The sequence below is a fragment of the Mobula birostris genome, chromosome 25 (genome assembly GCF_030028105.1).
Source record: "Mobula birostris isolate sMobBir1 chromosome 25, sMobBir1.hap1, whole genome shotgun sequence".
NCBI lineage: Eukaryota > Metazoa > Chordata > Chondrichthyes > Myliobatiformes > Myliobatidae > Mobula > Mobula birostris.
The window spans coordinates 15,981,682-16,000,960 of NC_092394.1; the positions used below are offsets into that span (position 1 = coordinate 15,981,682).

The 19,279-nt window shown below is 41.6% G+C and overlaps 1 protein-coding gene across 2 annotated transcripts in view; it reads left to right on the top strand.

Annotated features, from left to right (window-relative positions):
- LOC140187816 (rap1 GTPase-activating protein 2-like) overlaps nucleotides 1–19,279 on the top strand; it is a 448,669-nt gene that overhangs the window by 146,030 nt on the left and 283,360 nt on the right. For both annotated transcript variants that reach the window (XM_072243593.1, XM_072243591.1), the window contains exon 2: nucleotides 1,522–1,557. Coding sequence is in view for 1 of the 2 variants with exons in the window: in XM_072243591.1 (XP_072099692.1) it covers nucleotides 1,522–1,557 (36 nt within the window). In the remaining variant the exon portion in view is untranslated. The remainder of the gene's footprint in view (nucleotides 1–1,521; nucleotides 1,558–19,279) is intronic.

Consider the following 19,279-nt stretch of genomic DNA (forward strand, 5'->3'; position numbering starts at 1 on the left):
TTTAAATTAATATATATGAAAATAAATCACCCTGGCATGTTTTAGCCTTCCTCTGTGACTCAACATTAGACAGGGAAGCATTGCTACCCCCACCATCTTTTCAGGTTGTGATTTGATTTCTAGGTATAATTAATTGGGATAAAGCTTTAATTTGTGTCATTACTGAATTGTTTATTTTGACCATTTATCAATGTTCACTACATAGATTGGGGCACCTCCATTGTTGCTAAAATTCCAAGCAGTTTCATAGAATTGGTCCCAGCTAAAAATTGTGTCCAATGCCAGATGGGGAAAGGTTGTTTATTTAAGGCAGAGATTGATAGATATCTGAGTTGCCAGGGCATCAAAGGTTATGGTGAGAAGACGGGAGAGTGGGACTAATTGGGAGAATGTAATCTGCTCATAATAAAATGGCAGAGCAGACTCGATGGGCCGAATGGCTGACTTCTGCTCCTTTGTCTTATGGTCTTATGGGAAAGGATGAGCAAGCACTTTTTCAGAGAGAGGGGGCAGAGGATAGAGGGATAGATTAGGGAGTTAGAGAAGTGTAGAGAGGGTATTTTAGATTTGAGAGCTTTGGCTGGTGCAGACATGGCTACCAATAGAGGGGCAATTAAATTTGTGGATGGAGTAATCAAACGTAATCTTAGTAAATGAGAAGACAAGACTGCAACATGGGTGTTTTGTGCAAACTAGATATAAGATTCAAGATTGTTTATTGTCATTCTTCAGTACATGAATGTAAAGGAGAACAAAATGATCGGTATTCCAGATCCAGTGGACATAAAATACACAATAAGCATAAAGAAAACAATAAAAAGCAAAAAAAACACAACAAATATAAATGTAAAAGCTATCCTATAAAACACAATGTACAAGTAACTGTCTGAGTGTAGCTGTATATGCATGAGAATATCTGGCCTCACTCAAACAACAGTTGAAGTATTGCCGAAAACATAACACCAGTCAGCAAATCCATAGGAGGTCATCTCACAGAAGGGTCAGATTAAATATTTGCAGCCAGTATTTTGTCCTTGTTTTTTAGTATTTGTCAATAGTGTTTCTCACCTCTGCATAATTACCTTGCTGGCAAAGGTAAATCAATTGAATCGGAAACAATCCATCTGCATTCCAGCCAAACAGAGCATTCAGATTGATTTTTGACTCTTGCTTTCTGGATTATTTCATTGGACTGTGCAGAACTGGAACATGATACTGGAGTACAATATACAGATTACTTATGAGTGTAATGCTATTAGTTGCTAGGGGAGGTTTTTGCTTTACAGGAGGGATTACTTGCATATAGCTGGCTGGAAGTGAATGGGGCTTGGGCAGTGTATGGTGCCAGCAAGTGTAGCCAGCTAGGCATTCCAATGCTCAACAGCTTGCAACCCTGGACACCAGCTGATTCATACAGGGGAACCTTGTCCAATCAAGAGAAAATTGTTTTTTTTTCCTGGTTGTTGCTTTTAGTCGAGAACTTGTGAATGATTAATTTTCATTTGTCTTTTTTCTTTGCAGGATTGATAAGGCTACCGTGGCTGCCTTGAGACAGAGGTGAGTTACCTGCTGTGTTTGTAACCCTGCTCCATCTTTTTAAGTCAGCGTTCTACAGAATTGTCATCAATCCTTTGTTATATTTGATAGAACGTTGAATAATCATGCAATTCTTGACTGGGCTTATTGAGGTAGCATTGATCTGATTCTTTTCCTGCATGTGTTTGAAATGCTGACATTTATTTTTTTATTTTTGACTCCATGTGCACTATTGATATTCTGAGATCTGCGGGAGGTTATTGCAGATTTTACTTACCTGATCCCATTTTGTAACGCCACACTGGAATTTAGCATTTAGCCATAAGTATTATCAAATTAGATGTTATGCTCTCCTGAATTTCCATGAAGGTTTTTCTGACCTCTTAGCATATCTCTGGGCGAACATAAACTGAAAGGGCCAGGAATAAAAATTGCACAGATGGATGAAAGTATATGAATGGTTAAAAACACGTTTGCACCACTTCCCCCAGAGTCTCCTGCGAAAGTTAAAGATAAAGGTCAGGAGAACCTCAACTGAGCCTTTTCACATTTTCTAATTAGTGTTCTATCTGTGCAGAAGCACATGATTCTCTCCTTGTGCCTTTGTTTAAATATTAGCCAACATAACCTGAATTGGATATTGTGATGGAACAGCTCAGAATCTGGGCAGAATTATATGAAATAGGAAAAATGACCTGAAGTCCTCCCCAGATTATGAACATATTGTTATAACGTGAACAAAGTCACCAGAGACATGAAGCTAGTGGATACAGAAGTGTTTTATTCAACAGAATGAGACACTCTTGGAGGAAGAGCGTCGATATTACATGATATTTTTATATGCTAAAGATCGAAGGTAACAGCAGGACAGTTCTATAGTTACAAAGTATCTGTATTGCTTTCTTTGAACACATCTCCATCTTTACACTCACACTCCAGACACCCAAAATGAATGTTAATCAGCATTGTCTGATCCAGTGCACAGCTCCAGGAAGACTACTATTCAGGGTTGCATTTTAAGTTCAATCTACAATCCTCATTCAAATCTGAAGAAAGGCTGCAGCTGAACTGAATATTTGTTATATAACCTAACTCCAGAATACACCCTAACACACACAAATGAGTGGCTGGAAGTCGGGTAGGAAGGATTTGTAAACTGCAGGGCTTTGGGCATCCTCTGCCATGAGAGAACTTGGTTCGCAGCCACACTTTTGACTTGTGAACTGTTCTGGCTTTTAGGCATTGAGCTGCGCGCCGAACCACTCAGTAATGCTCGAGTCTTTGATACTAAAGCTCAAAGTGCTGAATGGATTTATGCCTGAGTTCAGGAAGAGCTCATTGGCGGCGTATGAAATAGTGATGCCTTGCCCAGTAGTAAACATACTGCAGCTCCTCATCACCCACTGGGCAGCAGCAGAGTTGTTGAAACATTGCGGACGTGTTCAGAAGACCCAGAGAGAAGTGAAGACGCCTGTCACAGTTCATTATGTTTCTAAGCTGCCTATAAGACATCAAATAACAGCTGTATTTTTATAATTAAGTAATCTTAATTTAGTGTTAGTTCATCACTGCAGTCCTTGTAAAAGGGAATTTGTATTGGGTTTACATCTATTATAGACTGAATTACCTGATTTCCATCTCTGTCCATACTACAAAGCTCCTCCTGCTGAGTGAGTTCGGCTGAGACTGGGTAGCACTGCATTAAGTTGACAAGTGCATTACATTGTGTGTTTTGAGCAAAAAAAAGAAAAGCTTTGCGGTAGATGGAGGGTGAAATACTTCTACTTGTGGAAAGACTAAAATGAGAGTCCATAAGTATATTTCCATTGGATTCATTAAGAATTCCCGGAGTGATGCTACAATATTCTAGGGATAGGAGATGAGGTCAAGAAAGTTGAGGTAGAAGATCAGCCATGGTAGAAGAAAGTGGAGGAATCAAATGGCTGACACTCATTTCTTTTGCTCAGGGTTTTGGATTAGAATGTGGAACTGGGTACAACTACATAGTCCAGATGTGTTTAAAGGTACATTTGTGAGACTGAGCAATGTTAAATGAATTATCTTGTTGCTTGTATGGCTAATATGGCCCTGGACAGCAATGATAGTTTTACATTTTGATGTTTACGCTGGAAGGCAGTGTGCATCGCAACCTCTGCATATTTGTGGATCATATATAGAGTCATTAATAAATAATGAGTGCTAGAAACACTCAGCAGGTCAAGCAGCATCTGTGAAAAGAGAAACACAGAGTCTCTGTGCCAAGTACCAGAATGCCTCTGTTTCCCTTTATGTCCTGCAGAGTGCTCTTGATGACTACTGACAAACAATTAAAGCTTTCATGTGTTTCATTTGCGCAGTAAGAATCCTCATCTGTCCTGCAGTTATGGATGTGTTTTGGAGATTTCTGTAGCATACACAGCCACTGTTCTCAATTGCCAAGTCATGAGAAATGTGGTTACTACTATGAGCAAATAATGGTCCTCAGTCTCCTGGCCTTCACAGCAACTGCTAATATGATTGAGTTGGATGGTGTACAGTGTGAGGATGCTTAAGAGGAACATAAACACAGCCCCAGACCAATTGGGCGGAGAATTACTTTGCTGGAGGTTCTGTTGAATCCCACGTAAAAAAAAATTCTGAATCAAAGGTCCGTCTCCAGTGATAGTACACTGGGGGTTTCAAGGCTGCAGGGGATAGCTCAGTAAACTTAATGAGATCATGACGGAAATTTTACCTCAGTGCTGATTCCTGTACAATCTGCAAAATTAATGGTTCCCTTAAAGATTCAAAAATCTACATATCGCTGTCTTGAATTTACTCAGTGACCGAGCCTCCATGGCTCCTGGCGCCCCCCGCCCCCGACTAGAGGATTCCAAATCTATGCCACACATTGGGTGAAGAAATTTCTCTTCCCTTCTATTATGAATAGGGAACCCCTTAGCTTGAATTTGTGACCTCTGAACCTGGACACCCCGGCCAGGGGTAAGGTTATCTCTATACTTTCCCTGTCAAGTTCCATGGTAATCCGGACTTTTGGGTCTGCTACCCCGATTCTCTAATTATCTAAAATTTGGAGGACATGGACCTTCAGTGATGGAACATGAGGCACTGAGCGTCTTAAACAGGCCATGTTTTTGTTAAGTATCAATGGAGTCAACAGCAGATTTCCCCAGTCCTCCTCCAGTGGATTTGGCAGTGGGAGTGAATTTATTAGGATGTTATTACTTTTATGTACAGAATTACAGACCGTCCTAGCCAACCCACCACTGATTTCAATACGTGAGGCAGTTAGTTCTTCTGCCAGCACCCCCTATTGTTATAGCCGGCAGTGGTAATGGGGATAAGCTCCTGCTACCTGTTAAATGCTCCCAATTGCATGCACCTCCAATAGCCTCTGACAACCAAGTCCAGCTTCTGGCCTTCACATGTGCCTTAGCTACTAAGCCTGGTGGAACTATTCCTACTGATAGAAGAAGGGGCAAAGGTGGGTTACTGGCTCCTTAAAATACATTGCTTTAGGCAAATGTGGCTCATCAGCCATGGTTGGCAGCTCATCTGGGAGAAGGAAAACTCCGATCTCAAACCTCCATTGCCTAGCGGCTATCCCACTCACGGGGGAGGAAACCTCAAGCAAAATATCCAACGTAGGAATGCCTAAGGCAGTCTGACTTTGAGTTCAACACTGATTGGCAACTTCTGTGATGCTGCTGGTGTCAAACTGTGTCGGTCTCTGCCTTTCCTTTGGGTTCATCAGATGAGTGGAGAGGGGGAGCTGCTACACGGGCAACAGCTTGCTCTCTACATCATACTGCCCTGGCTTGCGTTTCTAGACAGCTAGAATGCAACATCCATGGTCAATCCTGACCTACAGAGGCCTACTATCTGTATTGTCCAAAACCTGGCAACTCGATGGGAATACCATTTCCCCCTCTCTTCTGTGTGGAAGCCACTGATCTCATGGTGACGTTGCACTGCAGAGTCTTTGTGCCAAGTACCAGATTTACCAATATGTCTGCTTCCCATTAGATTATTTGTCCTTTCTCATCTCTATGGCCTGTGCATCCCGACCTGTGTGGCAGCCACATTCTGTGGCCTGAGTGGAAGGCATGTTCCCCAACTCAACTCCATCAGCTGGTAAGGTCCATAGGGCATCAGAGGTACTTCACAGGGAGATCTTGAGAAACGAATTCACTCAGAGTTTTTGGAACCAACACACTGCCCCCATCAACTGTCTGTAGCTCTTCTTTAACACATAACTGTTATTCTTAAACAGATCACTGTGACTTGAGGCTTGCCCCTGAAGGAGTGAATTTCAGGGGGTAAAAATTGCAGGTGCATGGAGAAAAAGAGCAATTCGGAGACCAATTGTTCTGTTTGAAGTTTAGCAAATGTTCGATGGGCCAAATGGTCTCATTCTGCGCAGCATGTTTCAGTCTGGATTTTTGGACAACAGAGAGTCAAGTTGTTCTCTTCCTGAAAAGTTTCTTGCATTTGAAATCAGTCTGAGCGTGATTAGCACTGAACTCTGAAAGCAAAGTCTATTAATATCTATAACATTCATAGGAAAACCTCTGTGGAAGTGAGAATCCTATTTATATCAGCAAGGTGGTACAGTGGGTGAACACACTGGCCTTTCACTTCTGAGATCTAACTTTATTTGCGGCTCATGCAGTAGGGGTGGGTTTGCAATCTCCACCCAAAGGAACCCAGGAAAAGTGCTCAGTACAATAGCCTAGTGGTTAGCGTAATGCTATTATAGCTCGGGCCATTCCGGAATTAGGAGTTCAATTCCGGCACCATCTGTCAGGAGCTTAGACATTACCATGAACTGCGTGTATTTCCTCTGGGTGCTCACACTTCCTCCCACAGTCTAAAGACGTACCGGTTAGTGGATTAATTCGTCGTTGTAAATTGACTCTGTGATTAGACCGGGTTTAAAGGTGGGTTGCTGGGTGGTGCAGCTTGTCGGGCTGGAAAGGCCTGTTCCTCGCTGTGTCTCTATTTAAAAAATCAATAAAATGCAATGTTGGTGCTGTCCAGCCATTTTGCAATGTGAAAATCTGTACTTGCCTCACTTGCAAAATGCTATAGAATATATTGAAGTGTGACATGGAACCGACGACCAGACATTAGAGTATGCAGTTACATTCAAAGTGTGTAGCATGAGTCTAGTTTACACAGTATTTGACCGTGTTACTGAGTGTCAATGCAACAATAGCCCAACAACAGCAATAACATAAAAGTGCCTATTTCAACTTTCTTTTCTGATTAGTCTTAATGAATGGATTTTCCAGAGAAACATTTGTTAAAAGCTTTTGCAAAAATTGTAATAACTATCCACGCCTCTAAATCTTCAAAGCTACTGAGATGTTTGGTGTACCCTCTTCAATCAATGCTGGCTAATTCCTGTTAAGCTTTTCCTATCACAGGCTGCACCTTGGAACAGATTGTGTTGTTTAATGTGTTATTAATGTTGGGCTAATGGATTAGCAGTTACCTTGGTTAGAGTTATTATGCTTTTCAACTGCAGCATCGCAACCTGCTTCAGTGGTTCAGGACAGTATCTAGCATTTCCCTGCCCTCTCCCAGTTCTCTCTGGCAAACGGCAGAGCCCATTTACACAATCTGAAGAGTCTGTTTACATAGAACAAAGTATATTTCCACGGATAACAGTATATTTACTCAGCAAGCAAATAATAAAATCTATTCGGACAATGAATGCATAACAGCAGGTAGTCTACTTGCTGGGAAAAAGGCCCTCACTGAAATCTCTCAATAAGGTTGAATAGCATGTAGCGTAACAGTTAACACATTGCTTTGCAGCTCCAGCCAGCAATCAATGATCAGGGTTCAACTCCCACTGCTGTCTATGAGGAGTAAGGACATTCCCCCTGTGACCGCATAGCTTTCCTCTTGGTGCTCCGGTTTCCCCACACATTCCAAAGACATATGATTAGGGCTAGTGAGCGCTGGACATGCTAGGCTGGTGCTGGAAGCATGGTGACACTTGTGGGCTGCCCCCAACACATCCTTGCACTGTGTTGGTCATTGACACAAACGACATATGTTTCTATATTTCGGTGTAGAGGACATGTGACAAATAAAGTTAATATTTAATCTTCAGATCTTTTAATCTTTAACATCTTGCTGACTCTCTTCCCGGCAGCCCTCACCAGGCGGAGGGTTGTTTTTTACTGTAGCTAATCAACCGAACGTTCCTGACAATTAAGGAAACATGGAAGATTGATTTGGTTTTATATTCACTTTCCCAGGACATCCTGAGCGTGTTGGTCGTTGACACAAAATAACACATTTCACTGTATGTTTTGCTGTATATGTGACAAAGCTAACTTTTTCGTTATTTCTCCTGCAAAATTAATCAGAATCAGGGTTATTATCACTGATATATGTTGTGCAATTTGTTCTTTTGTGGCCAGTGTACAGTGCAATACATAAAATATTCAAAGATTCAAAGTCCATTTAATGTTAAAGAATGTATACCTTATACAGCCTTGAGATTTGGCTGCTTACAGGCAGCCACAAAGCAAGAAACCTGAAAGAACCTGCTATAAATTATAAAAAGAAATATATTAAAAAATGAAATAAGTAGTGCAAAAAGAGAAGCAGTGTTCATGGGTGAGTTCGTTGTCCATTAAGAAATCTGATGGTGGAGGGGAAGAAGCTGTTCCTAAAGTGTTGAGTGTGTACCTTTAAGTTTCTGTACCTTCTCTCCAGTGGTAGTAATGAGAAGAGGACATGTCCTGGGTGATGGGGGTCCTTAATGATGGATGCTGCCTTAATGATACTCTGCTGGCTCCACAGCTCAATTGCCCTCCAAAGTGTAGCAAGCTCTTCAAGGGCAATTAGGGATAACCAATAAGGGTTGGCCTTGGCAGTGACATCAACATACAATAAATGAGCCATTCGGCCCATTTATCCTTTGCACAAGTCTATTCCTAAGTCACGTCCCATATGTATATCTTTCTAAACCTGTCTCCTGCTGGTCATTATCTAACTTCCCATAAAACTAATCGATTTTGACTTCCTTTGCTACTTGAGATAGGAAGTCCTACCCTCTAAATGTTCTCTGGGGTAGAACAGTCTTCTAGCTTTGCAGCATAACCATTTGCTCTTTCTGCTTCCAACTCTCTCAGGCCAACTTGGAAAAGCATAAATCTTGAAAACCCTTAAATGCTTATTGAAGCCCCACATTCACCATAGCAACCAAGAAGTAATTGCGTTCTCTTACATTAGGTGTGTAACCCCCTGTTAAACAACCAATTAATTGTAATTGCCTAACACAAGTCACTGCAGGGATTTAGTATCAAACTGAATAAATGGCCGCTCGCCACAACAGGTGTAATATTATGTTTGATTTTGATAAATATTAACCTTCCTTTGCTACCTGCTTAATAGCAGCATACGGCCCACACCCTGTGAATAAAGTGGATGACCAGTGCAGATGATACCAAGTACGTCAATTCTACTTTGAATTAATTGTTCTACTTTTCATTATCTTGCACAACAGATGGTATTAATTCAAAGGAAAATGTGGTACTGTGGTGGAATTTTTAAAATGAACTGCAAGAACAACTACAAGGATGAAAAGGATTGTGAATCATTGTTAGACAGCAGCTTCACGTAAACGGCTGTTTGGTTAGGCCAACAGCTGCCAGATTTCTAGAGATGATCTAAAAGCCAAGGTTTGCTCAATACTCATGTTGGCAGGTGCCAGGATTCTGTGCATATTTTCATGGAATTAGGACAGTCCTCTTGAAACACAGTGAGTGGTGGGTGCATGGTACACCCTGCCAGTGGATGGTGGTAGAGGCAGATACATTAGGGGTATTTAAGAAACTCTTAGATAGGCACTTGAAGGGGGACTAATTCACTCAGGGGGTGGTGAGAGTGTGGAAGGAGCTGCCAGCAGATGTGGTGGATTTGGGTTCAATTTCAACATTTAAGAGAAATTTGATTATGTACATGGATAGGAGGGGTATAGTGCAGGTGTGGGTCAATGGGAGTAGGCAGAGTAACAGTTTGTGATGGAATAGATGGGCTGAAGGGCTTGGTTACTGTGACATGGTGTTTTGTGATGCTCTGACTCTAATATCCATCTATGTTAGTGACCTGCACCAAGAGCATTTATGAGCCCTCTCTACACTGACAGCCAGTCCAATCGATTTGCTGCTTACTTTCTATCAAGCATGTGGGTCCAGACAGCACTTGGACAAGGACTGGGAGTTAATTGAAGTGAAAATGAAATTCTTTATAGTTGAGCCCATGAAGTGTCTTAGGTTCTGCACAACCAGGTTTAGGAACAGCAATTACCCCTCAGCCATCAGACTCTTTAACTCAACTTCACTTGCCCTATCATTAAAATGTTCCCACAACCTATGGACTCACTTTCAAGAACTCTTCATCTCACGTTCTCAATATTTATTGCTTGTTTATTTATTATTATTATTATTATTTCTTTATTTTTGTATTTGCACAGCTGGTTGAACACCCAAATTGATGTGGTCTTTCATTGATTCTATTATGGTTATTATTCCATTATAGATTTATTAAATATGCCCACAGAAATTGAATCTCAGGGTTGTATATGGTGATGTATATGTACTTTGATAATAAATTTACTTTGAATTTTCAACTTTGAGGAATAGTTATTATCCTACAACATCAGGTTCCTGAACAGACTTGGTTGACTTCATTCATCACCACTCTGAATTGATTCTACAATCTATGCACTCACTTTCAGAGACTCTGTACAATACATATTCTCAGTATTTTTTAATATCTGCACAGTTTGTCATCTCTTGCACATTTCTTGTTTTTCAGTGTTGGTTTATTATTAGTTTTTTGTAAAATTCTATTGCATTTCTTCTTCCTGTAAATGTCTGCAAGAGAATAAATCACAAGGTAGTGTATGGTAACATATGACTGTTTTGATAATAATTTACTTTGAACTTTGAATTTTTTAATGTTTCAGCTGCCATTCAGAATATGGGTCCTGCTCAATCAAAGAGAAAGCAGCAACAGTTACCGGGAGGCAGTCTTACCCATTGGGGTGTTTAATCCATCATCTCCTGTAGCTATGACAAGATACAGAAATTTTGCATTTTCTGAAGGATTGTCCCTTCATCAAACTGAGGAGAGGTCTGAACTACTTGTAAAAATAGAAAGTGATCACTTGCAGAAAACTGTTCACTAAGTAATATTTTATTCTCGATCTATTAAGTGGACATGGTATCTTGGCATGGTCATGACAGTCAGTAGGACAGGAACGCAAGCGTTGTGATGTTGGGGAGGTGTAAAATCCTATAACTCCACTGCAATTATCAAAAAATCTTAGTTCCTGTTTATTTATTGGTGAGCCTAGATTGGCAGTGAATCAAACTAGTTTCCCTAAACATTCTGCAGACTGCTGTGTCATCTGGCACCTGCTGAATAGATTTATCATTAGAGATGCCAACCCAAGGTTAACTCTCAGCAACTAACTGTACTTTGAATCAGCCCATTCTTTTCAATCTGTCGACTTTCTTGGAATAATTTGTTCTTAAATGAGTGACTTATTTTGCTGGTATCTATTCTGTTGTCACTTGTTCCCATTTATGCTTCAGGAAATAAATGTTTCTTAGCCATATCATGAAGTGAAAAAATGATATTAAATTGCATTTATTATTTTAAGCAGCTTTTTATATTGTATGCATTTTTGCTTATCCTTCCTGTTAACTCACAGCCTTAGAGATTTGGGACTTAATACTTCTGTACTCTGAAATGCAGGCTTGGTATTTTTGAGAGATCTATGGTGCTCAAAATGTGCGCTCAGCACTATGTAAAAGCATTTTTGTCTGCTATGGATTACACAGATTATCTGGCTATTCGTTTATGTAAACTAGCACTGGAATTCAGAGTAACTAAGTGAGGATGTTGTAGAATTCTATATAAATACACACTTCCTCTTTTCTATTCTTCCAGTACACATCCCAGCATTGTATTCTTTATAGGCAGTTGATACAAATGATGCATTGCTCTGTACGTTTCAATATAAACGTGACACATGAATCTTAAATCTGAGAACAACTTGCTTCAACTCTGGCTCTGGTTTCCGGCATGCTGAAATGATAGATGAAGCCAGTGTGGGACTGGGGCAGATGGGGAGGAGATGCCATAAGGGTGGGTGACTTGTGAATTGGTGCATTCCTCCTCACATTTACATTGGGCTCCCGATGCCTGTGAGTGTGGTTCTCAATACTGCTCTGAATGTGCCTTCTCTACTTTCAGTGATAAAAGGCCAGAGATTTTTAAAAATCAGTAGGGATGCTGCAGTTTTTAAGACTTTCTGAACAGACATTGAAGGGTTAAGGGCTAAACGGGGACTACTGGGACTAGAGGGAAGGATGCTGTGGTCAGCATGTACCAGTTGGGCTGAGAGGCCAGTTTCCATACTCAATTACTCTATTAATTGCGGAGAGAGTATCTCACTCCACTCCCTACTCAGACAAGATCCCAAAATTTTTCTTTGGATCCTGTAAATTCCTTGCCCCTCTCCCTCAACATAGGCCGTCTAGTCCTAGAAACCAAAATTCACTGTTTGCTTTTATTGTCTCCTTATCTGATGATACTCCCCTGAAATACTATGGTATGTGTTATTAAAGAAGTGTGATATGAAAACATATTGTTATGTTTTTATCTCATGATATAATGTATCATTTTTATTCTGTTCAGAGATTCTTAATCCTCTTCTGTTGTTAAATCTACTTGTAGGACAGTCTGTATTCTTAGGGATTCATGGCTAGCTTCCACCGTGGGTCCTAAAGTGGGTGAGATCAATATGGGAACCATAGTCTCTTCCATAAGTGAAGTAAGAGGTGCTTGAGAGGACTGAGCATATAGCTTTGGGCTCCTAGATTTCCCCTGATAGTAGCAATGAGAAGGGGGAATGGCCTGTATGGTGGACGTCCGTAATGATGGATGCCATCTTCTTGAGGCACTGCCCTTTGGAAATGCTGTCAATGGTGGGGAGGCTTGTGCCCATGATGAGTTTACAACCCTCTGCAGCTTTTTATAATCCTCTGCATCGGTGCCATCATACCAGACGGTGATGCAACCAGTCAGAATCCTCTCCGTGGTACCTCTGTAGAAATTTGCTCGTGTCTTCGTAGGCATACCAAACCCCCTCAAGTTCCTAATGAAGTATAGCCGCTGGAGTGGCATCTTCGTAACTGCGTCAGTATGTTGGGCCGAGGAGTGGTCATCAGAGATGTGGTCAGCCAAGAATTCGAAGCTGCTTGCCCTTTCCACCGCGGATCCCTCGATGAGAGTTGCTGTGTGCCTCTGTCAGCTCTCACCTACACCATCACTGCAATGGTCTATTCCTTCCTGTCCGTTTAGTTCCTCCTTCAAGGCAGTCGTTCTGTTCCCTTCAACCACTCCATATGATTCTTCTGCCTAATTGTACAGGCACATGGACCTGCCGGCAAGACCTGGCATCCAAGGCACTCTCCTGATTGAATTGATTTCCTTGCTGGGCCAGTTTGGAGAAGTGTTTAGAGCTGTTGACCTGCACTCGCATATAAGGCAGAGCAGGTGAGGATGGAAGAATGAAAATCAGGCTTGTTATTACTGATATAAGTCGTGAAGTTTATTATTTTGCATCAGCAGTACAGTGCAATACATTAAAATTAACTATAAATTACTATAAAATATATATTTAAAGAATCAATAGGAAGAGCAAAATAGTGAGGTGGTACTCTTGGACCATTCAGAAGCTTGGTAGCAGAAGGGAAGAAGCTGTTCTCTGAAAGACATTAACTAGTAGATAGGAAACATTTGTACTTGAGATCATGCAGATGCTGGACATCCAAAATGCTGGAGGAACTCAAGAAGTCAGGCAGCACCTATGGAAAGGAATAAAGGGTCAACGTTTCAGGCTGTGCCCCTTCATCAAGACACCACAGATGCTCCCTGACCTGCTGAGTTTCTCTAGCATTTTGTGTGTGTTACCTGCATTATTTCTGGATGTGCGACCAAATCTTGTATCTATGGTATTTCTACTTTATCAGCCTATCACCATTTTGAGGAGCTCTTTTGGGTCACCACCTGACCTAAGCCTCGGAAGGGGGCCACAGTAGCATAGTGGTTAGCACGAAGTGTCAGAATTCAATCCCACCATTCCCTGTAAGGAATCTCTGCACGTCCTCATCTGGCCTGTCTCAGATGAGCTGCGAAATTACCTAGAAAGCAGCTGAAATGTGTTAAGAGTCTGCAGCATAATTTCTTAACCGGCTTTGTCTCATTAGCTGCGGCTATGGGTTAGATATCACCAGCAAACCGGGAATAAATTCAAAGCTCCTGGCAGAGGAATTGTGTAGAGACCCAGCCAGTTCCCGGAGCAGCTCATTTCCAGGGCAGCTGGAGAAGCCCCATTAAACCACAACAAGGTGCCAATGAGAAACTTAAACTCGGAGATTTTAGCTCGTCCTAACTCTCTTCATTGAGGCTGGGCAGTGGGGCTTTCTCTTCTCAGTGGTTATTGGCAGCTACTCTTGAGTACAATAAACACAATCACAAGCACAGTCCTGATGAAGAGTCTCCTGCCTAAGCATCGACTGTTTATTCCTTTCTGTAGATACTGCCTAACCTGCTGAGTGCCTCCAGCATTTTGTTTGTGTTACTCTAAACACAATCACAGAAAGGTACAAACATTTGGCTTTCTTACTAATTGCTTAATTCAAGCCACTTGTAAAACATTGAATTATATATTTATGAAATGGTACCACTTAAAGTGAATTCACTGATCCCTCCTATAGAACTACACTGCATTATGACTGCTGTTTGCTGATCAATGCAGATAGCTCTCAGGTCTAAAAGCTAAATACCACACCTGCTGGAATTAGAAATAGAAAAAAAATACAAAATGCTGAAAATTCTCAGTAGGTCAGGTAGCATCATTAGAGGGAGAAACTGAGTCAGTGCTTCTGATCAATCTGAACAGCATTTTTCTGAATCGGAGGAATTAAAAGAATCTGAAGGGCTCTCTCCACAGACACTGCCTAACCCGCTGAGTATTTCTGACAATGTCTGTTCAATTTCAACTCTCATTTTCAGCTGTACTTACAGTAACTGTTCAGGCAGCACACACAAAATGCCGGAGGGACTCAGCACGTCAGACGGCAGCTGTGGAGGGAAATTACCAGTCAACACTTTGGGCTGAGACCCTTCTTCAGAACTGAAACGCCTTGTCCAAAATGTGGACTGTTTATTCCCCTACATAGATGCTGCCTGACCTGTTGAGCTCCTCCAGCATTTTGTGTGTGTTGCTCATGATTTTCCAGCACCTTCAGAATCTCTAGTGTCTTAACCGCCTGGAGATGATCCACTCTGCTACAAGTTAGATTTAATCTCACCTTGCTGTGTGAGGCTAACTAAAAGGGATCCTTTTTAGTCCATATTTTACCCGCTCGGGACCAGTGAACCTATATTGTTCTCAGTTGTCATTCTTTCCCTAGAATTCCACCCTAGATAGAGTGTTCATGTAGAGGATTTTCCTATAGTAGGGAAGTCTAGGCCCTGAGAGCACAGCCTCAGAATAGAAGGATGACTCTTTAGAACTGAAACGAGGAGGAATTTCTTTAATGAGAAGGAGGTGAAACTGTTAAATTCATGGCCATAGATGGATGTGGAGGCTAAGTAATTGGGTATATTTAAAGCAGAGATTGATAGGTTCTTGATTAGTAAGGGCATCAAAGGTGAGAAGGCAGGAGAATGGGGGTTGAAAGGAATAATAAGTCAGCCATAATGGAATGGTGGAGCAGACTCAAAGAGCTGAATGGCCTAATTCTGTTCCTATGTCTTATGGTCTTATTTCACATATTCTTTAGGGAAGATCTTCCTTGATTGCTTGCACATGCATTCATGTATCAGCCACTGGTTATCCTGTATATGTCTTTCTGCATATGGTTCCCTGTAAATAAAAGTATGTGTTTGGAGGTGATTGCTGCAGCACCTGATGTTCTTGCACGCATATATCCATGACAACCAAAGACTTTCATTTTGCTTAAATAATCCTTATCAGGCAGGAGAGGTATATTTGAATGTTATTAATATTTGTGGCCAATCTGTTCTATTACCTCCAGCCTATTCGATATGAAAAACCTCTTTAAATAAGTAGAGGCAAATTAACAGTGATGAAAGGTCCTGAATCTTTATCCAAGCCTTTGTAGATTTGTGGGATCATATTAACTCATTAAACTGATTAATTCAAATTTTTATGACTCTGTATTTTGGCTGCAGATATAGGACAATCGGGCTTGAGATCACTGGAAAGAAGATTACCGTCTGTATTGTTCTAATCACGGTGAAACCAGCCCAATTGAAAGCCAACACTATTATCCTTTGAGCCATAAATCTTCAAGGGAAATTGATTGTAAGTGTTCATGGTGGAAGTAGAGAGAGAGTTGCAGATCATTCACCCACCAATAGGATATGCAATCAGAAAAGTAAATATCCTTTACAATGAGTCATAAGCAATATCTCTTTGATGTAATTATCAATTCTATGTAGCCATCAGAATTACTTCTTTCCTTTTAGTGTTCAACTCTTTTGTTCTCTGTACCACTCTCTCTAGCTTCCTTGCATCCTCTCTCTACCTCCTCTCTCCCCCCTTTCTCAGTGCACCATCCGGATGAAGGATCTTGACCATAAATGTGGACTATTCATTTCCCTCTACAGAAACCCTACCCACTAAATTCCTCTTGAAACTTGTTATTTGCTCCAGATTCTAGCATCTGCAATCTCCTGTGCCTCCAAAACATATCACTGTCTGTAGTGGTAGTAGTACGATCACTGCAGTTGAGTCTGATGTTCTCCTAAGGAGTTGCCTATTAGAGGGTCATCAAGTGGTTGTAGAGGCCGATCCGAAATCCACTTATTCTAACACGGGGCTTCCAGACCTCACAATCCTGCACCCTTTGGCATTGGCCGATCACCATGGGACTTAATCTGGGATGTTGGGGTGGATTCCTTAATGGGGAATACATGTGCATGACTTTGTTGAACATGGGGAGGCTGATGGATGGGCAGCCACCAACACAGTCCTTGACAGATTAGGGTCATGGTCCAGTGGCATGGAATGCAAGGTGACTGGGGGCCTTCACTGCTGCAGCATTCTTCCATCTTCACTGCCACCATCCTCTGCCAGCTCCACCACTGAAGTCTTGGTTGGATCACTCTTTTTCGGGAGCCTCTCCCTTGATCTTACCACCATGGATGACCTTACTGGGAGCTAAGCCCCAGATAGCTAAACTCCGGACAGCATCACTCACAGGATCTCAGAAGCTCACAGGGTCTCTCCACCGTGACAAGGTGGTGATCCTCAGAGAAGACCGTACGTAAAGCACTTCCAGCTTAAGTGCAGCTACTAGAAATGTAAACCTGCCTTATTTTTCTGATTTCATGTTCAGTTATGCCCCATTTGTGTTTCCCATTCTCTACCTATGTGTTGTCTTTATTTCTTTTTCCATAACTTCTCCCTTTCCTTCGCGCCCCCCCCGTTCTGAACATTTTACTCTCTCTAAAAATCATTGAGGGTTCTGTTCCTCTCAGAGTATTGCAAAGTTAACATGTAATTTATGCAGACAAGTAACGGCACTTCAAACAATGGCTCAGATGTCCTGAAGGTGTTCCTTACAGCAATTATTTATCTGCTGAATTTTGCCATCACTAATGAGTCCTAATTAATATCACATTAATGACAATTCGCTACCTACCTTTGTGATAGCAGATTTTATATTTTCACAGCTTTTTTTGGAAATGTTAACTGTTTCCTGCAAACTAGCTTCACCCACCAAAAGAGTCAGTTTTCCTTCTGTTATAACTATATCAGATTTCACCAGTAATCCTCCCCCAGCAAGTAGCTCATTTGGCTCCTCAAGCCTGCTTGGCCACTCAATGATGTCATGATTATCCATCTAACACCAATTTGCTGCCTCATCTCAATAATTCCTTGATTCCTCAAGTGCATAACTTCACATTTATGCGCACCATACTGTGTCTGACCACTCACTCAACTCATCCAAGTGACTGTGTGCCCTCTTCACAACTTACATCTCCTCCCCATTTCATGTTGTCATCAACATTTTAAAGTACTGTAAATCTCCAATAATCTGGCATCCGATTACTTGGAAGCCCAAATGGTTTGCCATTTGGCTCACTCATTAGTCCAGAGTTTAAGTCCGGGATCTAGAATGCAAGTGTGGCCAGAGCCAGGGTTTGAAATGCTTATACATTTCCCTTTTCCTTTGAAGTCACGAAGTTCACTGGAAGGGAAGTAAAGGTAGTCTTCAACCAGAAGGTGGTGAGTCTGTGAGGAAATATAAAAATCTTTATTCACACAGCAAACTTTCATGAGAGGGGTCTAGAGAATCCAAGAGAATCTCACTCTCCTGACGTGATGTTTTATACTCTTTCAACACAAAGGTAACAATAAATGATTAATTACAGTTTCAGTTGTTATAATCTTAATTGTTATTAATTACATTGTTATAACTTCTGTGATTATAACAAATTAATTTAACATTTGGAATATAGTCAGGTAAATTCACACAATTACATATTCACAATGGCTGTACATCCCAATTAGCAGAAGCCCTTGGAATATTCAATAATAGTGTCTGTTCCAAAAGACACCTGAAATATGCCCCATTTGTTATAGAGTTGAAGGATAGCTCCATGAATATACAACTAACCAGACTGTTAAATGGAAAGTCAGACCCATCCATAACTGTGCATCAAGTGACACAGGTGCATCTTCAACAATGTGCTAAGAGCAAGAGGGTATGGGGTGTGTCCAGGGAGGGGTAGTACCTCTGGTGAAGGGGCTTGACATGTCCATTCTGGGGCAGCTCACTCACCTTTGGTCCCCATCAGACACTCAGCTCTCACCTGTGGCTCCAAGTAGCTGTTTGCATGCGACAGTGGCCACATCTCAGTACACCAGGTGAGGGTGGCCAGTGGCCTCATACCTCAGTAAGGTCGGGACGTGGTTGTGCTAGCATGTGAAGCCAGCTCCAGTGGACTAGGCATATGAGATCTGTAGTGAGATCCAATGGCTAGTAAGGCAGTACTGCAATGCCCCATAGAGAGGGAAGGACACAACGAGGCACAGAAGACGCAATGGTCATCCAAGGATTGTAACACTTGTTCATACTACTGCACCAGATTTCTGTGGTGTGGAGAGTGGAACCGCCCCAGTGCAATGGTTTTCCCACTTTATAAACTTTCCCACGCAAGTTTCCTGATTCACCGGACTCAATGGACAACCACCAATAGCAGGAACATTCATCTATTGTCTTTCCCTTGTAGTTTCGATGGGGATAGAAAACCACCAAGTATCGGTTGGAAGTTAAACTGTGTATAGGTTTTATTTCCTAAAGACTGCCTGTCAGTTTAGCTAATTCATAATTATACCTACTATACTGTTCACCCTCCAAATAATGATCCCTAGCAGTAAGAGGTTGTCTTCAGTCAGCAGGTGGTGAATCTGTGGAAACTGTTGCCATGGAGGGGTGTGGAGGCTGAGTCACTGGGTGTACTTGAGGCGGAGATTGATAGGTTCTTGATGGGGAAGGGGTGGGGGAGGCGAATTAAAGTTAGGGGGAGAAAGTGGGACAAAGAGGATGGTGAAACAGGTAAGCCAAATGGCCTAATCTTACTCCTAAACATCGTGGTCTTATAGAAA